This window comes from Zonotrichia albicollis, unplaced genomic scaffold (genome assembly GCF_047830755.1).
Source record: "Zonotrichia albicollis isolate bZonAlb1 unplaced genomic scaffold, bZonAlb1.hap1 Scaffold_257, whole genome shotgun sequence".
Taxonomy (NCBI): Eukaryota; Metazoa; Chordata; class Aves; order Passeriformes; family Passerellidae; genus Zonotrichia; species Zonotrichia albicollis.
Window position 1 is genome coordinate 2976935 of NW_027428429.1, and position 19782 is coordinate 2996716.

A 19782-nucleotide genomic window follows, 5' to 3' on the forward strand; every position below is an offset into this window, starting at 1 on the left:
CAAGAACAACAAAAAATCATGCCACTGAGAGGCAGAAAGGAGTTTAAAATGAGGGGATTATCCAGCATGTGTGTATGCGGTGCTCTTTTCCAAGAGCGTCAGAGGCTACCCATGCATATTTATTCAGAGGGGTTTTCAGCACAAGTGGTACCTCGCCCACCGTGGGGAGGTCCACTAAGACAGGTTGTCCAGGGTAATGTGATGGATTGTTTGCATCGTCGGGACCTTCCAGTAAGGGATGATGCTTGGAGGTGTGGGGTAAAAAGCAGTAACTTTGGGGCAGCCGTTCACCCCCCACCTGCCATTTACCCCCTTAACAGCCTCCCACAGTCAACAGTCCCAGTTTGCTTTCTGGGGCATAAGGAACCGCTTTAAAAGGCCATTTGTCCTTTCCACGATCCCGTTAGCCTGAGGGTAGTAAGGAGTATGAAAAGTCCACTTTATGCCTTTGGCTCTGGCCCAATCCTCTACCACTTTAGCAGTAAAGTGAGACCCGTTGTCAGACTGAATTTCTTTTGGCTTTGGAAAAGTTCCAAACCACCCCTGCAAAGCTTTAACTGTATTATCACCTGTGGCCCTTTTAAAAGCATCAGCTTGTACCAACCCAGATACAATTTCCACTCCTACCAACACAAAATGTTTACCTCCTGACTTCTTAAAAGGACCAATATAATCTACCTGCCACACATCCCACAAGCCTTTACCTTTCCTCAAATGCAGAGGATCATCCTCTAAAGGATGCCTTTCCAGTCGCTTGGGGCACTGTTCGCAGGCCGATATGCATGTTTTACACATTTCCCTGGTGACTGGCCAGCCGCGGGCGTGTGTTTCCTCGTACAGATCTTTTGCACCTGTGTGTTCTTTTTACATGTAACCATTCTAACAGTTGATTCCAATCCTCTGAAATAGTTTCTTTTTTCAGGGGGCTAAGCCTTGCTAGTTCATCAACTCTGTTGTTCCATTCACCTGCTTGATTCCCATCTGTTTGATGAGAAGCTACCCAACCAACCAGAAAGTTTCCTTTACTGGTGATTTCTAGGATTTCTTTGCATTTATCTTTCTGCCACACTGGGATTCCGTTAACTTCCCAGCCATTCTGTTGCCAGAAAGGGAGCCACTCAGTGCAGCCTCTGTATACTGCATATGAATCAGTGTAGATGTAAACAGGAGAAGTGTTTTGTGCCTCACGCTGGAAAACACTCCAGAGAGCTATGAGTTCTCCTACCTGAGCGCTGCCCTCCCCTTCTGTGATGATTTTTTTCACCAGATGAAATATGTAAAGCAGCCGCCTTATATTTCCAAATCTTTCCTTCCTGCTTTGAACAAGCATCTGTAAACCAACAGTTTGCTGCTATTTCAGGTGAGAATGGTGGTGCTACTTTTATTACAGAAACAGGTTTGTCTTGACTACTATCCAGGCTCTCAGTGTCTTGTGTTGCCAAGAATTTTGCAGCACCTTCTGTGACAGAAAAGTTATTGCAGTAGTTCTCTATCTGAGCATATCATTTCCTGACTGACAACATTTGGGCTATGCCGCCAGGTGGAGGGGTCCCATTAGTGACAGCTTTAATTACCTTGAAGGGACCTCTCAAGATGATAGCTTGCTGCCGTGTGATTTTTTCTACTTCAATGAGAGCTAAGCTAACAACAAACAATCCTTTTTCCCAGGTAGTGTATCTTTTCTCAGCATCTTTAAAACCACGGGAAAAGAAGTTGACAGGCCTCGTTGGACCCTCAGGACCTCACTGCCAGATGTGTATTGATAGTCCTGAGGAGGCAAATCCCCATTCCACTTGGAAAGGGTCTTTAGGATGAATGGGCCCCAATGCCTGATGTGCTGTGGCTTCAAAAATCAGCAATTGTAATACTTCCTCCTGAGAAGGAGTCCAATCTCATTTGACTACTTTCCTTAGTAAGTTGTACAGGGGCCTAGCAATGATTGAGAAATCTGGGATATGTTTCCTCCAGAATACTAACAGTCCTAAGGCTTGCTGGAGGTCTTTTTTGTTTTCGGGCATTTTTATTTGCTCTAAAGAAGTTAAAGTGTCAGGTGCAATGCATGTGCTACCAGATCGCCACCAAATTCCCAGGAATTTTACTTCCTGAGAAGGCTTTTGAATTTTCTCTGAAGGAATCTTTAAATCAAGGCTCTCCAGATGAGAGATTATATTCTGCTGGAGATCCCCCACTTCTTTAATTTCCTCTCCTCCCACCAAAATGTCATCAATGTATTGGTACACAGCTACAGTGTCAGGTTTAGGTATTTTTTCTAATTCCTTATCTAAAGCATGGTGTGCTAGTGTTGGAGAGTGTTTGTATCCCTGAGGGAGTCTGGTGAATGTGTACTGTTGTCCCTCCCATGTGAATGCAAAGCGATCCATGTCCTCTGGCTGTATAGGTATCATGAAGAACATGTCTTTGACATCTATGGTTGCCATGATTGTGTGAGCTTTTTCTTGTATTGATGTTATTAGTTCAGCTAAATTTGGCACTGCTGCAGTCAGAGGGTCAGTGTTGGCATTCAGCCTACGGTAATCAATCGTAAGTCTCTACTTCGTGTTGGGCTTTCGGACTGGCCACACGGGTGAATTGTATGGGGAGTGTGTGTTAATTATTATTCCTTGATCACGCAAATCCTGAATAACTGGTTTGATGCCTTCTCTAGCTTCAGAAGGCAAGGGATACTGTTTCACATTGATTATTTTACTGTAAGGCAGTGCAGGTGCGGTCTGAAGCAGCCTAATGTTAAGTGGCGGAGTGCCAAAAGACCACAGAAAACCCTCAGTGTCTTCCCACTGCCTTCCTGCAAGGACATCCATCCCTAGCAGATTATTCGGGATGTCCCCAATTACCATTTTGACAACCAATTGATTTTCTTCTCCAGGGAGTGTTACTTTGACCAGAGCAACATTCATTGGTTCTACGGTTCCTAAAGCATTAAGAACGCAGCATTGCCTTATTGTTGGAACAACTCCACACTTCTGAGCATCTCTATGTGTAAGTGCAGAGATCTGGGCTCCCGTATCAACAATTTATGTTACCAGAGCTTTTTTGGGGCCCATGATTGCTGTAATTAACATGTCTCCTGATTTATTTTTTGTGAGCATTCGTAAGTAAACCCAACCTCCACCCCTTCGCTCACCTGTAAACAGTGGAGATATTAGTTTCCCGAAAGCTCTGTTGGTGTAGATTCACTGTTTGTGTTTTGGGGTACGGGCGGTTATGTTGGGCAGTTATGTTGCTTTGGCTCTGTGAAAGAAGTTGCGAAAGAGTTACTGCCGGCTTACTGCTAGTGCTTTTCAGCCAGGGTTTCACTGTCCAAGTTCTGTGAAAGAAGCTGAGAAACAGTTCTTTGGCTCAGTGGCTGTGTTCTGTGGGAGAGGCTGAGACACAGCTTCACTGCCCGGATTCCGAGGGAGAAGCTGGGAAAGGATTAACTTTGGCTCATTGCCTGTGTTCTGTGGGAGAGACTGTGATGTACTGTGTGTACTGAACTGTGTATTGGTAGGAGTATTTGTTAGTTTCTGATGAGGTAGAGGGATCGGTGCACTAGGCTGGGTAGGGGGGTTTGGCCTCCCTAAATTCCAGTTAGTTATGATTTTCTGCAATTTTTCAAGTGGTAAACCATCCATTATGTCCCGGGGGACCCCTTTTTTATTCCCAGCATCCACCAGCATTGTCTGTTGGAAATCTGTTTTCCTGGTTCTGTGTTTTCAGTGTTAGGGGCTCCCATAAACCGGACACCTTTTGTTTTTTCTGATTTTTCCTCTAGGCTTTTTACAGGCCCATACTGTCTATGATAATTTATTAAATCAACTGCTACCTCACTCCATGTCCAAATTTTGCGGCTGCGGCTAGATGCGTCTGATGGTGTTGTGGGGGTCTGTGTTGGTGTATAGGGTGATGGGGCAGACTCAGACTGATCAGTGGAGTTGTTAAGAAATCTATCCAGTCTATCTATTGGGCTTAAAGCCATAATTGTTTTTTGAATAGTAATTGCTGTTGATTTCAATGTTTCTGGAAGCCCACGAATTAAAGGGGTCATAATTTCAGGCTTCACAGGCAGTTGCATTGGGGATTCAAAACCAGGAAATAATTTTCTCTCATGAATCATTTGCAAACATACAGCTTTTTGTACACTTTCTAAGATCTGGTCGGAGGTAGTGGCAATTGCCAGGGGATCACCCCTTTCCAAGGGATTTATTCCCCTGGCCCAATAGGCTGCATGTTGTGTTAGAGACCAGGAGTCACGCTTATCTCCTGTTGTTAGGAAAACACCACATCCCCAGTATCCACTGGCTTCTTGTTCAGTTAACTTAATCTGGTCTCCGCCAGTGAGAGACACACAGAACACATACTCCGTTTCTGATTCATGAGGAAGGCGTCCAAATTCCTTTTTCAATTTACTTAATTTGGTAGCGCTGAATGGTGTTTGTTTAGTTTTTATGTGGGGATCCAGGTCTTCATCATTAATATAATTATATTCAGTTTTAATAAAAAGTCTCAAACGAGGACAGCAATTTTCCCCACAATTTTTAACTGTTTCAGATTCTTTGTAAGGATAGTTTTGTTTTGCTGCCTCGAACTCTTTGTATGGATAGATTTTTTTAATGCAAGGTGTTCCTTTTTCTTCCTCCTCTGTAGAGGAGTTGATTTTGTGTATGTTTTTGGTGTGTTCTTCTCTGAGGGCAGCTCGCAGCATGTAAATTTCATTTCTATCCTCATTTAACTGTTTTTGCAAAATTTCAACTAAATTTTGAAGGGAGTCTATAATTATCATTTCCTCACTTCTCCATTTACAGCGGTTTTCTATGGCTGCAGTGAGACATGCTCCGAGAACTGAGCAAAGGATGTTCTTATTTTTACCTATTTTGAATTTTGATTCATGTTGCAAGAACATATTCTATCAATGACATTTTCCAAATTAAACCAATTGTTCTCTGTCCAAGTTTCTCCACCAGATGACGGTTTTGCATTGTGTTTAGCAAGCAAGTAGTAAAAGTCAGCTTTTGCTTTAGGATTGAGATTTTCATTCATTTTGTGTGAAGAGACCAGAACTATACCAGGGAGCTGATTTGTGAACTCAAGTTACAAAATCATACAGACCTTTTTATGCCCTTTGTCTCCCTAGATAGCTGAAGAAACAAAATCTGTCTGGAAGGCACTGTTTTAATTGCTTCAGGTTTGTCCCTTCCTTTCCAGACAGTCCAGATACACAATCACACTCACACACGCACACAAATGTTTTCTTTGTGAGGGGACCAGAACCTAGAACAGGGGGAATGCCACTCAGCCTTCGCTGGGCCACCCCTTGCTCCATGTGTAGGTGAAGGGACAATATCTGTCTAAAAGGCACAGCTTAATTTCTTCAGGTCTGTCCCCTCCCTTTTAGACAGTCCAGGTACACAAATACAGCAATAACAGTAACAGGTTCAGATACAACTCCAATACAACATCAATTCCAATATCAATATCAGGATTAGGAGGAGTATCAGTGTCGGAGTCCGTGCCGGTAAGATCAGTAACAGAAGTGACTGTAACAATTTCCCCTGCTTTTGCACTGAAAAATCTTTTGTGTCAATTCCAGAGCCTGTGTGCTCAATCAAGGGTGAGATTTGGCTTTGGCATATGCAGTCTGACGGAGATTACAGACTACACAGAACCTGCAAAATCTCACGGGCTACCAGAATCCCATCCTCGTCGCCAATTATGTGAGGGTCCACCTGAAATGAACGGGTGATGAATGATTTTTTTTGGTGCAAAAAATAACCAACAAAGGCACAGGGGTTTTGCAGTAACAAATCAACAAAATGCAATTTTATTAATGATAACCACAACTGAATATGCATTTGGTTAGGGAATCTGGGGAGGAGAAGGGTAAGACAAGGGAAAGAGGGAGGAAAGAAGGTTAGGGAGGGGCTTATAGCTACCGAAATGTGATGTCTTCGGGGGTCCCGCCGCCGAAACTCGCTGGTGCACGCTTTGGGGAGATCTCAGAGGACAGTCAGAACCGAACCCCAAAATATACTGTTCTTGGTTGGGGGAAGGGTGGCCAAAATTAGGTTTCCATGGAGGGCAAAAGAATAGGAACAGCAGGAGGGGGGAGGTTACTCCATTGTTTTCATGGCCGAATGCTCGCAGGTACGTTTACTCTGGGCAGTTTTTCCCCCTCCCCGAGCTGGGGTGGGGGGGTTCAGTCCCAGTCTCTGGAAGGAGGTTGCCAAGGGGGTACCAGGGGGGTGCCAGTAGGGTGCTGGGGGGTTCCTTGTCTTGTCTTGATTCCTTGATGAGGGGATTCGCATCTCTGTTTGTCCGTCACGGTGGTTGAAGGCAGGCGAGAGGGGTCTTCTCTTGGAGGGGAGGAGCCACCCCAGAGCTCAGTGCAGCCAAGTCAGGAGGTTGGAAGAAAGTCCAGTTCCATTGTTCAGAAAAGGGCAGCATGCCCCTTCAAGTTCAGCATGGCATGTTCTGAAAACACCACCTGTGAACACACTGAATAAGCATGAGACTTTCTTTCCCAACTGGCTCAACAGTTTTTAACCTTTCGGGGGTCTTTTCTCATGACAATTGTGAGGCAAAAAATGAAGGATTTTTGGATGGACTTTCACAACCAGAAACTGCTGCTCCATCCCCACGGGCTGCAGGCCCCCATGGGCAGGGCGGGGGCGTGGGGGCTACTGCCCTGCACAGCCTCCCCTTCACATCCCTGCCAGAGCCATGGGCAGCTGCCTGTGGCCCCCGAGCGTGCTCAGGAATTGACCACTGCTGCTGGAGGCCTTGGTGCTGAGCCCCTGAATCATCTCTCACTCGGACATGCTCACAAACAAAGGAGGAACAGGGCCTCAGTGGCCCGAAGAGCTGCCCACAGAACCAGGAGGACCTGGACAAGTGGGATTGCAGAAGCAGCGTGGGGAGAACATCCAGGCAGGCTGCCAGGGGCTGAGGCTGGGGCAATGGAAAATCTGCAGTGGGAAGGAAACCACACAGCATCTGGTATTTTGAAACACAGCTAGAGTTTTCCTGTGCATTCTGACTATGAATCACCAATGGTGGGCTGTGAAATTTCTAATACCTGTCTGGCCCTTGGGGCTGAGCTGTGGGATGAAGCTCTGGGAGGAGACCTGGGAGAGATCCTGGAGTGAGCCAGGGTCCCCCACGTCAGAGCAGAGCCCGGAACAGCGGGAAGGGATCCATGGCAGCCTCGCTCCCCCTCTACCCTTTCCTCACCATGGGCCAAACAACATCCTGAAGCACATTGTGAGAGAACTGCTCAAAGGGGATGGTGGGTGCATTCCCTCAGCCTTGTCCTGGGGCTCAGCAGCCGAGGGCTCTGGCTGCACATCTGGACACGCCGAGCCCGGAACACCAGGAAGGGATCCATGGCAGCCTCGCTGCCCCGCTGCTGCTTCCATGCCCTGCAGGGCTGTTGGCTGTTTCCCAGCCTGGCCTGACTGCAGCTTCTCCCCAGCCTCTGCAGGAAGGCATTGGGCATCAGCTGCCGCGCAGCCCAAACTCATCAGTGATCCCCTGCATTTTCCCAGTCACCAGGCACATCCTGAGGTGTGGCTGCTTGGAGGAGGGAGGGCCATAGCCAGCCCCAAAGGCCTGGGGGAATCAGGATTTTCCTGATCATAACCCATGTCTTGGAAAAGTATTGCCTCCTGAAGAGGCGACCTCCTGGATATGCAATGATTCCATCTGATCCAGCTGTGCCTCTTCCTTTCTCAAGGGATGGACAGAGGGGCTCTATAGAAGGTGGCATTTCCTGCAGGAAGGGAGGCGATGCCAGGCACAGTCACAGGAGGTAAATGCTGTGCCTCTGGGCCTGAGCCCTGCTGAGGCTTGAGCTGGCCTCTCTGCTGCTTGGCACTGCGGGCACAGCCCGGACAAGACGGGCACAGCCCAGAGGAATTGTCCCGAGCAGGCTCAGGGCACTCGGGTAGTGAGCTGTCCTGCTGGGCTCCCTCTGTGGGAGACACGTCCCGAAACCTGGGAGCGGCTGCACGGGGTGTCCATGGTGGGGAAAGGGCAGAGCAGGAGAGCAAGGCTCCAGTGTGTCCTGAGAGGGCCTGGCCATGTGCCCGTGGGCTGTGGGAGCTGTTCCATGGGCAGGTGGGCAAGCAGGCGGGAGGGACGGAGGTTGGGAGAGACAGCTGTGGCACTGCAGATTTCCCCAAGCATTTAGTGAGGCTTTCCTGTGTGGGAGGGAGGGAGAGAGCCCCCGGGCCCTGGGCTGCTGCAGCTGCCCCTCCAGGCATGTTGCACAGCACCTGCAAAGAGCGTGGAGAGTGACCAGGAGGCACGGGCTCCCACAGCCTTACCCCACCCCCTTGCAGTGCCCAATTCCCCAAGGGAGAAGGGGATCCCAGCACACCATGGAAATGGTTCTGTAGGATCTGTGATCCCTTCTCAACTGGGATCATGACTTGAATTACTTGAAAATACTGGTGAATGGTGCTTTGAAGACCTTGCCAGATGTTGGAGTCATGTTCTGAATGTACCTTTTCTGACAGAATAATCCGTGGCAGTGTGGCAAGAGTTTACTCATGAGACAGTTCCCTTAAGTTCTTCTGAGGGTGGATCAGTTCTGGAAAACTTACCCTGCTCCCTTCTGGAGCCCTGAGTGATCCCACAGGATCGCTGTCAGTGGGAAGAAGGAGCATTTATCTGTCCATTCTCCTCCCGTGTGCAATGCCACAGTGTCCTTCTGTGTGCTCTGTACAGCCACAGAGAAGAGCAGAGAGGGAAGGGGCTGGGCCCAGGGCTGTGCCCCGGGGCTGAGCCTTTCTCAGCTCCTTTGCTGCCCCCAGGGAGCCCGAGCTGCTTCTGCTGCCACTGCCAAGCCCTGGCCCTGCCTGGGGCTGGGTTTGGAGCTGCTGGCAGCTCCAGGGAGTCCTTTCTGCCCCACCTACCCCGCATGGGGCTCCTTCCATCCCAGGGTGGGGCCACTGCAGGCACAAGGTCCCCCTGGCCCTGCTCCTGACTGGAAGGCAGAGACAAGGGAGTGCCTTGGAGGGCACCAATCACCCAGGTGCCCTCACTGACACTCAGGTCTGAAGGAGAATCTTCAGCAGTGCCATTGGAGCTATTGTGTCCTGCCTTTCTTTGCAGCTAAGCCTGTTGGTAAAGGTGATCTGGCTTCCCAGCCCACGTTCAGGATTGAGCCTCTGGGACATGGTGAGGGTAGGTCAAGGCCTTTCCCCTGGGAGAGCTGCCAGCTCAGAGCCCAAAGCTCGGCCAGGGGGCATCGCTGCAGGCGCCAGGACAGAGCCATGCACTTGGTGCCATGATCTAGTTGAGGTGTTAGAACATGGGTTGGACTCGATGATCTTAAAGGTCTCTTCCAACCTAGAATTTTTATGATTCTGTGATTCTGTGTGTGCCCTCACCCTGCACGATCCACTCACAACTTCTGCTCAGCACTGGCAGCTGTTTGGAGGAGGGTGGGCCCTGGCCCAGCTGAAAAAGACCAGATGATTTGTTGATTACACCCGATTTTGCATAAGCATGATGTCCTGAACATGCCATCAAAGTAATGGAGAATCGTTCCGTCTGTTAAGGTGTAGTTTTTGTTTCTCCAGTGATGGGCCAAAAGGCAGGACAGAAGGAGGTGTTTCCACAACGAAGCAGAGGCCGATTGGCAGCCCCTGCTGCAGGAAGGAAGGCCAAGCCAAACACAGGCATGGGCACAGGCACAGGCTCAGAAGGTAATTGCTGTGCTGGGCTCAGCAGGGCTCAGCCCTTGGCGGGACTGTGTGGCTGCGGCTCTTCCACTGGGGCCTGCCCTTGCACAGCCCGGCCGCAGCCAAAGCTGGAGGTGCCTCTGGAGCTCATTCAGAGCCCCGGGGAAAGGGGACTCGTGCACCAACGTCCCTCCCGCTGCAGCTGCTCCAGAGCTGGCCCTGAGTGCCCAGAGGCCCAAGGCACAGGAGCGGGAGCCCTGCCACGAGCCCAGGGCCAGAGCCAGCCTTGGCTCCCGACTGGGCAGGGGCTGCACTGGGTCCTGCCAGGGCCTGACTCTGTGCCCTGGGGCTGGGGGAGCTGTCACGGGGCAGGGAGGGCCAGGGCTGGCAGTGGCTGCTCAGGGATGGCTTTGGCCCATATCCCTCCAAGCAGCCACTGCCCAAGCAGCTCCACAGCCCCCGGGCTCTCCTCCCGGCCTGCTGGGCTTTGTTGGGTGGGCACAGCCTGTGCCAAGGGGCGGCAAGTTGCCTGCAGGCCCCAGCTCTGGGGGAAATGGAGAATGTCCTGCCCGCATCCACCGTGCTGCCAGCTCATTCATGTTCCATTTCCCCGCTTAATGGGACACCACATATCAGGAGACATTTTGTTCATCAGTCCCACAAGGATCCATGATGAGTCACCACTTGTTCAATTGCATTTTATAACATTGATGTTTCTCAAGTGATGAAAATCCTTCCTTGCTATTGCTCCAATACCCTTCTTTTTCAAGTTCCAATGCTTATCCCACAACAATGTAAATGGTGTGGGCTTGTTTGCAAATATTTTTGGCTTTTTCTACGGGACAGAGGGCTGGAAAAGCACATTTCTTTCAAACAAGGAAAGATCAAGAAATACTCAGCAACTATAACTCCCAGGCCAGGATCAAGGGTCATTACAGAAGTCTTTCTCTGGCTATAAAATACTTACTGGCACACAGTTTGCTTCTTCAAATGGCAGGCAGACCTTTTTTGTACTAGTCAAGGAAAACTGGCCTGCTGATTCAGTGCATGTGTAGTGAGTACAGTTGTCATATGGATCTTTATAACTCTTTCCAACCTGAAAAAAACCAGAAAAAAAAATTAAAAAACAAAACCAAAAACAAACGAAGACAAACAAAACCCCCAAGCCAATGGAGTATAGCAAAAAAAAAAAAAAAAATAGAAAACTGAAACAGTAATAAAGTCAATGAACTGGCAGAGACTGGGTTGATCTTACCACTCTGAAAGGACTGAGATGTCTGCAACTCACATCTACAAATTATGTACCAAGCTCACCCACTACCAGTCTATGCAAAATCACTTCTGTGGCCTCCCAGGGGGAAAGAATGAAAGAATGGCAGAATAAGCTGACGCTCCCCATTGCTCCCACAGGTGCAGCTGGAACCACAGCACATGTTCCTGATGCCCAGAAGGGCCTTGGAAGGGGTTTCTGTCAGGGAACAGGCTTCAGTCTGGGGTTACTGGCAGGCCTGCTTGTCTTGGATCTGATCTTCCGCTTATGCTCTGTCTGAATTTGGACTTACTTGAAGAGGAGACAGTGAGTGTTTAGTTGACGTTTCCCTCAAACAACTTCTTTTGAAAATATGCTGTACATAGGAAACATTCCCAGTGAGGCTGCAGTGTAGGTGTGGCCAGTCCACGATTGTCCAAAGAACTCTGCTGAGGGTTCTGCTGCTGCCCAGAGCATTCATTGGCCTCCTAATTGCTGAGCCTTGTCCTGGGGGGCCCGCTGGGGCTGCAGCCAGTGCTGGCTCCCACTGAGGCTGCCTGGCCAAGAGCAGCCCCAGGGGCACAGGGCAGAGGCAAAGCACGGTGGGGAGGAGAAAGAGCAGGGACGAGATTGCCCTTGAAAGGCAGAGGCGCTCTGGGGCCCGCTCCTGGCCAGGGAGCCTGCCCAGAGCCGTGTCCTGCTGGCCGGGGCCGTGAGGGGCAGCTGTGCAGCTGGGCCAGGCTGTGGCAGCAGCTCCAGCCGTGCTGGGGAGCCTTGCCAGCTCTGGGCCCGGCTGTGCAGGAGGTTCCCTGTGTGCCACTGGAACCTGGGGCCTCAGCCACCTCTTCTTTCCACAGTTCCACCTCTGGACAGGAGTTGTAAGATGGCGGCTGCACCTCACACCCAAACAGCAGGAGCAGCTCCTCCAGCAGTTAGAAGAGCCTGCGCAGCCCTGTCCAGAGTTCTGAGGAGAAGACTCCAGAACAGCCATCGACAAGGAAATCTCCTATTCTCCTGGAGATCCCACTGCCACCTCCTCTCCCCATGAGTATCCCCAAGCTACTTTCATTTCTTTTTTGATCCTCCTCTGTCCCGTCACGACTCCTTCTATAGACCCCAGCAGCAGCCCAGCACCCTCCAGCCCCTCCTGAGACTAACATGTCGTTTCCTCTGCCCCTGAGCCCCCTGGCCCTGCCCTCTAAGCAACACTGAAGTTAACCCTGCTCTCTGCCAGGCTAGGTGATGGCCCTTTCTTTAGTTGCACTAAAGGGAAGGTGCCGTCACCCCAGTGTTTGGGTGGCAGCAGCAGCAAAGCCCACCTGGCAGCCGCACTGGCTGAGCTCCATGGCCAGGAGCAGCCGTGGATGCCCATGGTGTGGGCAGGCAGGAGCCAGGCAGGGGCTGCTGTGACCAGCAGCGGGGTCCCGAGGCCTGGGGGAGCCCATGCTGAGCGTCCCTGGGCTGAGGGCACGTTTCCTTCCCTGGCATCATCTGGGCCTGGACCTCCTCCAGTGGCAAGCCCAGGAAAAGAGGGAAGCCATCAAGAGCATCTCCATGGACACAGTCTGACCCACAATGTCAGCAGGTGACAAATAAGGTTTTGCTGAGCAATGGACCTGGGATACACAAAAATAATCAAGGCAGTCCATTTGTACAGATGCAGGCACACTCTGGGGGTACAGCTGAGGCCATGAGGTCACAGCAGGCTCAGGGGTCACAGCAGGCTGAGGTCACAGTTGGCTCTGAGGTCACAGAGGTGCCAGACCCGGTGGTTGCACAGCAGCACAAGGAGTGAGCACTCAGTCCTTGAGCACAACTGTTGCGGCAGCAGCAGCGGCGGTGGCAGCAGTGGTGCTGACATTGGGACAGCGGTGTCAGGACAGCGGTGGCAGCAAGAGCTGCGGCACTGGCAGAGGGCAAGGCACCATGGCCCTTGCTCTGCGCCTCTTCCTCCTGCTCCTCCTGGCCGTGGCCCTGCCTGCCAGGGCTGCCCAGGCTGCTCCGCTGCAAGGGTGGCGAGCAGGTGAGCTGGCAGCCTGGCTCCCCTTTCCCGGGACAGCGCTTCCTGCTCCCCGGGAAGCGCCGGGGATGGTTTTCCCCAGGCCTTTAGGAAGGGTTTCCTCTGGGGGAGGGAGAGAGACCCCATGGCCCTGGGCAGCCCCAGTTTCCTCTCCAGGGATGTGTCCCAGGGCCTGCAAAGAAGGTGCAGTGACCAGGAGCCTGCCCAGAGCTCCCGAGGCCCCTGTGCAGTTTGGCCTTGTCCATTCACACCTGGCTCCCGTAGCCTTAACCAACCCACTTGCAATGTCCTGTTCCTAAAGGCAGAAGGGGATCCCAAAACAAAAATGAAATGGTTCAGATCTTTGTTCCATTCTAGATTTGGATCACGCCTTGCAAGATTTGGAAGTCCAGGTGAATGACACTGTGAAGGTCTTGGTGAATGCCAGAGGCAAGTTCTGAATTTCCCTTTTTACTGGCAGAATAATCAGTGTCCATGTGGCAAGAGCTCACCCATCGGCCATGTTTGTTAACGTTAAATCAGGGCTGAAGAATTCTGTAAACCTTGCCCCGCTCTTTTGTGGAGCACTGAGGGATCCCACAGGATGGCTGTCAGTGGGAGGAAGGAGCATTTAGCTGTCCATCCTCCTCCCGTGTGCAATGCCACTGTGTCCTTTTGTGTGCTCTGTGCAGCCACAGAGAAGAGCAGAATGGGCAGGGGCCAGGCTCAGGGCTGTGCCCCAGGGCTGAGCCTTGCCTGCAGCCCGAGGATCTGCTACAGTGCCATGGGTGATGTTCTGTACGGCCTTTCATTGCAGCTGAACTTGTTGGTGAAGGTGATCTGGCTTCCAAAACCACATCCATGACTGAGCCTCTGGGAGATGGTGAGGGTAGGTCAAGGCCTTTCCCCTGGGAGAGCTGCCAGCTCAGAACCCAAAGCTCGGCCAGGGGGGCATCGCTGCAGGTGCCAGGACAGAGCCATGCACGTGTGTGCCCTCGCCCTGCGCCATCTCCTCACCGCTCCTGCGGCTCAGTGGTGCCCGTGCAGCTGAGCAGAGATGGCAGAAGCTTCTGTGGCTGATGTGTTACAGATGTGTCTGCAGGGAGGACTTTTCCTGTCCCTGTGATGATTCCTACCCAGAAGCCAGGCTCCCGTCGCAGGGGTGAGTAGTGTGTCCCTGCTGACCCCACAGGCTGAGCCCTGCTTGTGTGGCATCCATTCATGGGAAATGGAACCGTGTTGCTCTAAGGTCCTCCAAGGGGAAAGAACAAAGCTACAGAACAGAAGAAACCCCATGAGCCCTCTGAACAAATGAAGGAAATGCTGAAGGAAATGCAGCAGGCAGGACAAGGTGGGTGCATTCCCTCAGCCTTCACCTGGGGCTCAGCAGCCGAGGCTTTGGCTGCACATCTGGACACGCCGAGCCTGGCACAGTGGGAAGGGATCCATGGCAGCCTCACTGCCCTGCTGCTGCTTCCATGCCCTGCAGGGCTGTTTTCCAGCCTGGCCTGGCTGCAGCTTCTCCCCAGCCTCTGCAGGAAAGCATTGGGCATCCGCTGACAGGCAGCCCAAACCGCACCACAGGCATGAGATGCCCTGCAATTTCCCATCTCCAGGCAGATGAGAAGGGGCACCTATATGGAGAAGGGAGAGCCCTGCCCTACCCAAAAAGTTGAAAGGGATTTCCTGAATCTTAACCATGTCTTTGAGAGGCATTGCCTCCTGAAGATGCCACCTCTCCAATGGGGAACAGTCCAATCTGATCCAGCTCTCTCTTTTCTCCAGAAGCAGATGGAGAGGCTGTGCAGAAAGAAGCCTTTCCTGGAGGAAGCAATGGCTCATGGACAGCCGCTTCTGCAGGACGGGAGCCGATGCAAGGCACAGCTACAGGAGGTAATTGCAGTGCCTCTGGGTCTGAACCCTGCTGAGGCTTGAGCTGCCCTCTCTGCTGCTTGGCACTGTGGGCACAGCTCAGACAAGACGAGCACAGCTCAGAGGAATTGTCCCGAGCAGGCTCAGGGCACTCGCGTACTGAGCTGTCCTGCTGGGCTCCCTCTGTGGGAGACACGTCCCGAAACCTGGGAGCGGCTGCACAGGGTGCCCGTGGTGGGGAAAGGGCAGAGGGGGAGAGCAAGGCTCCAGTGGGTCCTGAGAGGGCCTGGCTATGTGCCAGTGTGCTGGGGGATTTGTACCAGGGGAAAGATGGTTGGAGAGATAGAAGTAGGTAGAAAGGGAAGGAGAAGGGGCAGGAGGGATGGAGGGGGACACGGGAATAGCTGTGGCACTGCCTGCTGCAGTTTTCCCCAGGGATTTAGCAAGAGTTGCAGCTGTGGAAGTGAGAGCTCCCAGGGCCCTGGGTTGCTTCAGCCGCCCCACCATGGATGTTGCACAGGGCATGGAAAGAGGGTGCAGAGTGACCACGAGCCTGCCCAGAGCTCCCCAGGCCCCTGTGCAGTTCGGCCTTGTCCATTCACACCTGGCTCCCATGGCCATACTCGACCCCCTTGCAATGCCCAATGCTCAAAGCAGAAGGGGATCCCAGCGCACAAAGGAAATGGTTCAGGTCTTAGTTCCATTTTAGATTTGGATCACGCCTTGGAAGATTTGGAAGTCCAGGTGAATGACACTTTGAATGTCATGGCGAATGCCAGAGGCAAGTTCTGAATTTCCCTTTTTACTGGCAGAATAATCAGTGTCCATGTGGCAAGAGCTCACCCATCGGCCATGTTTGTTAACATTAAGTCAGGGCTGAAGAATTCTGTAAACCTTGCCCCGCTTCTTTCTGGAGCACTGAGGGATCCCACAGGATGGCTGTCAGTGGGAGGAAGGAGCATTTAGCTGTCCATCCTCCTCCCGTGTGCAATGCCACTGTGTCCTTTTGTGTGCTATGTGCAGTCCCAGAAAAGAGCAGAACGGGCAGGGTCCAGCCCAGGGCTGTGCCCCAGCGCTGAGCCTTGCCTGCAGCCTGAGGATCTGCTATAGTGCCATGGGTGATGTTCTGTACGGCCTTTCTTTGCAGCTGAACTTGTTGGTGAAGGTGATCTGGCTTCCAAAACCACATCCATGACTGAGCCTCTGGGAGATGGTGAGGGTAGGTCAAGGCCTTTCCCCTGGGAGAGCTGCCAGCTCAGAGCACAAAGCTCGGCCAGGGGGGCATCGCTGCAGGTGCCAGGACAGAGCCATGCACGTGTGTGCCCTCGCCCTGCGCCATCTCCTCACCGCTCCTGCGGCTCAGTGGTGCCCGTGCAGCTGAGCAGAGATGGCAGAAGCTTCTGTGGCTGATGTGTTACAGATGTGTCTGCAGGGAGGACTTTTCCTGTCCCTGTGATGATTCCTACCCAGAAGCCAGGCTCCCGTCGCAGGGGTGAGTAGTGTGTCCCTGCTGACCCCACAGGCTGAGCCCTGCTTGTGTGGCATCCATTCATGGGAAATGGAACCGTGTTGCTTCAAGGTCCTCCAAGGGGAAAGAACAAAGCTACAGAACAGAAGAAACCCCATGAGCCCTCTGAACAAATGAAGGAAATGCTGAAGGAAATGCAGCAGGCAGGACAAGGTGGGTGCATTCCCTCAGCCTTCACCTGGGGCTCAGCAGCCGAGGCTTTGGCTGCACATCTGGACACGCCGAGCCCGGCCCAGCAGGAAGGGATCCATGGCAGCCTCACTGCCCCGCTGCTGCTTCCACGTCCTGCAGGGCTTTTTCACAGCCTGGCCTGGCTGCAGCTTCTCCCAGCCTCTGCAGGAAGGCATTTGGCATCAGCTGACAGGCAGCCCAAACCGCACCACAGGCATGAGATGCCCTGCAATTTCCCATCTCCAGGCAGATGAGAAGGGGCACCTATATGGAGAAGGGAGAGCCCTGCCCTACCCAAAAAGTTGAAAGGGATTTCTTGAATCTTAACCATGTCTTTGAGAGGCATTGCCTCCTGAAGTTGCCACGTCTCCAATGGGGAACAGTCCAATCTGATCCAGCTCTCTCTTTTCTCCAGAAGCAGATGGAGAGGCTATGCAGAAGGAAGCATTTCCTGGAGGAAGCAGTGGCCCATTGACAGCCGCTTCTGCAGGAAGGGAGGCGATGCCAGGCATGGCCACAGGAGGTAATTGCTGTGCCTCTGGGTCTGAACCCTGCTGAGGCTTGAGCTGCCCTCTCTGCTGCTTGGCACTGTGGGCACAGCTCAGACAAGACGGGCACAGCTCAGAGGAATTGTCCCGAGCAGGCTCAGGGCACTCGCGTACTGAGCTGTCCTGCTGGGCTCCCTCCATGGGAGACAAGTCCCGAAACCTGGGAGCGGCTGCACGGGGTGCCCATGGTGGGGAAACGGCAGAGGGGGAGAGCAAGGCTCCAGTGGGTCCTGAGAGGGCCTGGCTATGTGCCAGTGTGCTGGGGGATTTGTACCAGGGGAAAGATGGTTGGAGAGATAGAAGTAGGTAGAAAGGGAAGGAGAAGGGGCAGGAGGGATGGAGGGGGACAGGGGGATAGCTGTGGCACTGCCTGCTGCAGTTTTCCCCAGGGATTTAGCAAGAGTTGCAGCTGTGGAAGTGAGAGCTCCCAGGGCCCTGGGTTGCTTCAGCCGCCCCACCATGGATGTTGCACAGGGCATGGAAAGAGGGTGCAGAGTGACCAGGAGCCTGCCCAGAGCTCCTGAGGCCCCTGTGGAGTGTGACCTTGCCCATTCACACCTGGCTCCCACGGCCGTACCCGACCCCCTTGCAGTGCCCAATTCCCAAAGGCAAAAGGGGATCCCAACACACCCTGAAAAATGTTCTCATCTGTGCTCTGTTCTAGATGAGGTTGCTCAAAAGGCTTCCCCATTAGATTGGTTGAGAAAAGTGTTGAAGCCTTTGGAGCCTCCTTCAGGTATGTTCTCACTGTCCTACACAGTAATAATTGTTGACAACTTCACAGCAACCAGGTTATACAAGCTACTGTGGCTGTTGTGTTACAGATGTGTCTGCAGGAAGGACTTTTCCTGCCCCTTTGCTGATTCCTACAGAGAGCCCTGGCTCTAATTGCTGGGGTGAGTAGTGTTGTCCCTGCTGACCCCACAGGCTGAGCCCTGCTTCTGTGGCATGCATTCCTAGGAAATGGAACTACTTTCTGTTAAGGTCCTCTGAGAGGGAAGAACAAAGCCCCAGGACACAAGAAACCCCACGAGCCAAGCAACATCTTGAAACGAATAGTGACGGAACTACTCAAAGGGAATGGTGAGAGCATTTCCCTCAGCCTTGTCCTGGGGCTCAGCAGCCGAGGGCTCTGGCTGCACATCTGGACATGCCATGCCCAGAACAGTGGGAAGGGATCCATGGCAGCCTCGATGCCCCGCTGCTGCTTCCATGCCCTGCAGGGCTGTTTCCCAGCCTGGCCTGGCATCCGCTGCCACACAGCCCAAACTCACCAGGGATCCCCTGCATTTTCCCAGTCCCCAGTAGGATCCTGAGTGTGGCTGCTTACAGGAGGCAGGGCTATAGCTAGCCCCAAAGGCCTGGGGAATCAGGATTTTCCTGATCCTTATCCATGTTTTGGAGAAGTATTGCCTCCTGAACAGGCCACCTCCAGGATGTGCAATGATTCCATCTGATCCAGCTGTGCCTCTTCATTTCTCAAGGAATGGACAGAGAGGCTCTATGGAAGGTGGCATTTCCTGCAGGAAGGGAGGCGATGCCAGGCACAGTCACAGGAGGTAATTGCTGTGCCTCTGGGCCTGAGCCCTGCTGAGGCTTGAGCTGCCCTCTCTGCTGCTTGGCACTGCAGGCACAGCCCGGACAAGATGGGCACAGCCCAGAGGAATTATCCCAAGCAGGCTCAGGGCACTCGGGTAGTGAGCTGTCCTGCTGGGCTCCCTCCCTGGGAGACACGTCCTGAAACCTGGGAGCGGCTGCACGGGGTGCCCATGGTGGGGAAAGGGCAGAGGGGGAGAGCAAGGCTCCAGTGGGTCCTGAGAGGGCCTGGCCATGTGCCCCTTGGGCTGTGGGAGCTGTTCCATGGGCAGGTGGGCAAGCAGGAGGGAGGGACGGAGGTTGGGAGCAACAGCTGTGACACTGCTGATTTCCCCAAGCATTTAGTGAGGCTTTCCTGTGTGGGAAGGAGGGAGAGAGCCCCAGGGCCCTGGGCTGTTGCAGCTGCCCCTCCAGGCATGTTGCACAGCACCTGCAAAGAGCGTGGAGAGTGACCAGGAGGCACAGGCTCCCACAGCCTTACCCCACCCCCTTGCAGTGCCCAATTCCCCAAGGGAGAAGGGGATCCCAGCACACCATGGAAATGGTTCTGTAGGATCTGTGCTCCCTTCTCGACTGGCATGTGACTTGGATTAGTTGGAAATGCTGGTAAATGGTGCTTTGAAGACCTTGCCACATGTTGAAGGCAAGTTCTCAATGTACCTTTCCTGGCAGAAATATCCATGGCAGAGTGGCAAGGGCTTACTGATGAGCCAGTTCCCTTAAATTTCACTGAAGATTGATCAGTTCTGGAAACCTTGCCCTGCTCCCTTCTGGAGTCCTGAGGGATACCACAGGATCGCTGTCAGTGGGAGGAAGGATCATTTATTTGTCCATCCTCTTCCCGAGTGCAATGCCACAGTGTCCTTCTGTGTGCTCTGTGCAGCCACAGAGAAGAGCAGAGAGGGAAGGGGCTGGGCCCAGGGCTGTGCCCCAGGGCTGAGCCTTTCTCAGCTCCTTTGCTGCCCCCAGGAAGCCTTACCTGCTCCTGCTGCCACTGCCAATGCCTGGCCCTGCCTGGGGCTGGGTTTGGAGCTGCAGCAGCTCCAGAGAGTCCTTTCTGTCCCAACTACCCCGCATGGGGCTCCTTCCATCCCAGTGTGGGGCCACTGCAGGCACGAGGTCCCCCTGGCCCTGCT

The 19782-nt window shown here is 52.9% G+C and overlaps 2 protein-coding genes across 2 annotated transcripts in view; one reads left to right on the forward strand and one right to left on the reverse strand.

Moving 5' to 3' along the window:
• LOC113460769 (uncharacterized) overlaps window positions 1-19782 on the forward strand; it is a 1042778-nt gene that overhangs the window by 722453 nt on the left and 300543 nt on the right. The window lies entirely within an intron of this gene.
• Window positions 1-19782, reverse strand: part of LOC141727866 (uncharacterized) — an 80488-nt gene that overhangs the window by 2240 nt on the left and 58466 nt on the right. Inside the window, exons 4-5 of the mRNA XM_074534149.1 lie at window positions 3915-4502; window positions 3782-3848 (exon numbers count right to left, since the gene is read on the reverse strand). Of these exons, the coding sequence (XP_074390250.1) occupies window positions 3782-3848; window positions 3915-4502 (655 nt within the window). The remainder of the gene's footprint in view (window positions 1-3781; window positions 3849-3914; window positions 4503-19782) is intronic.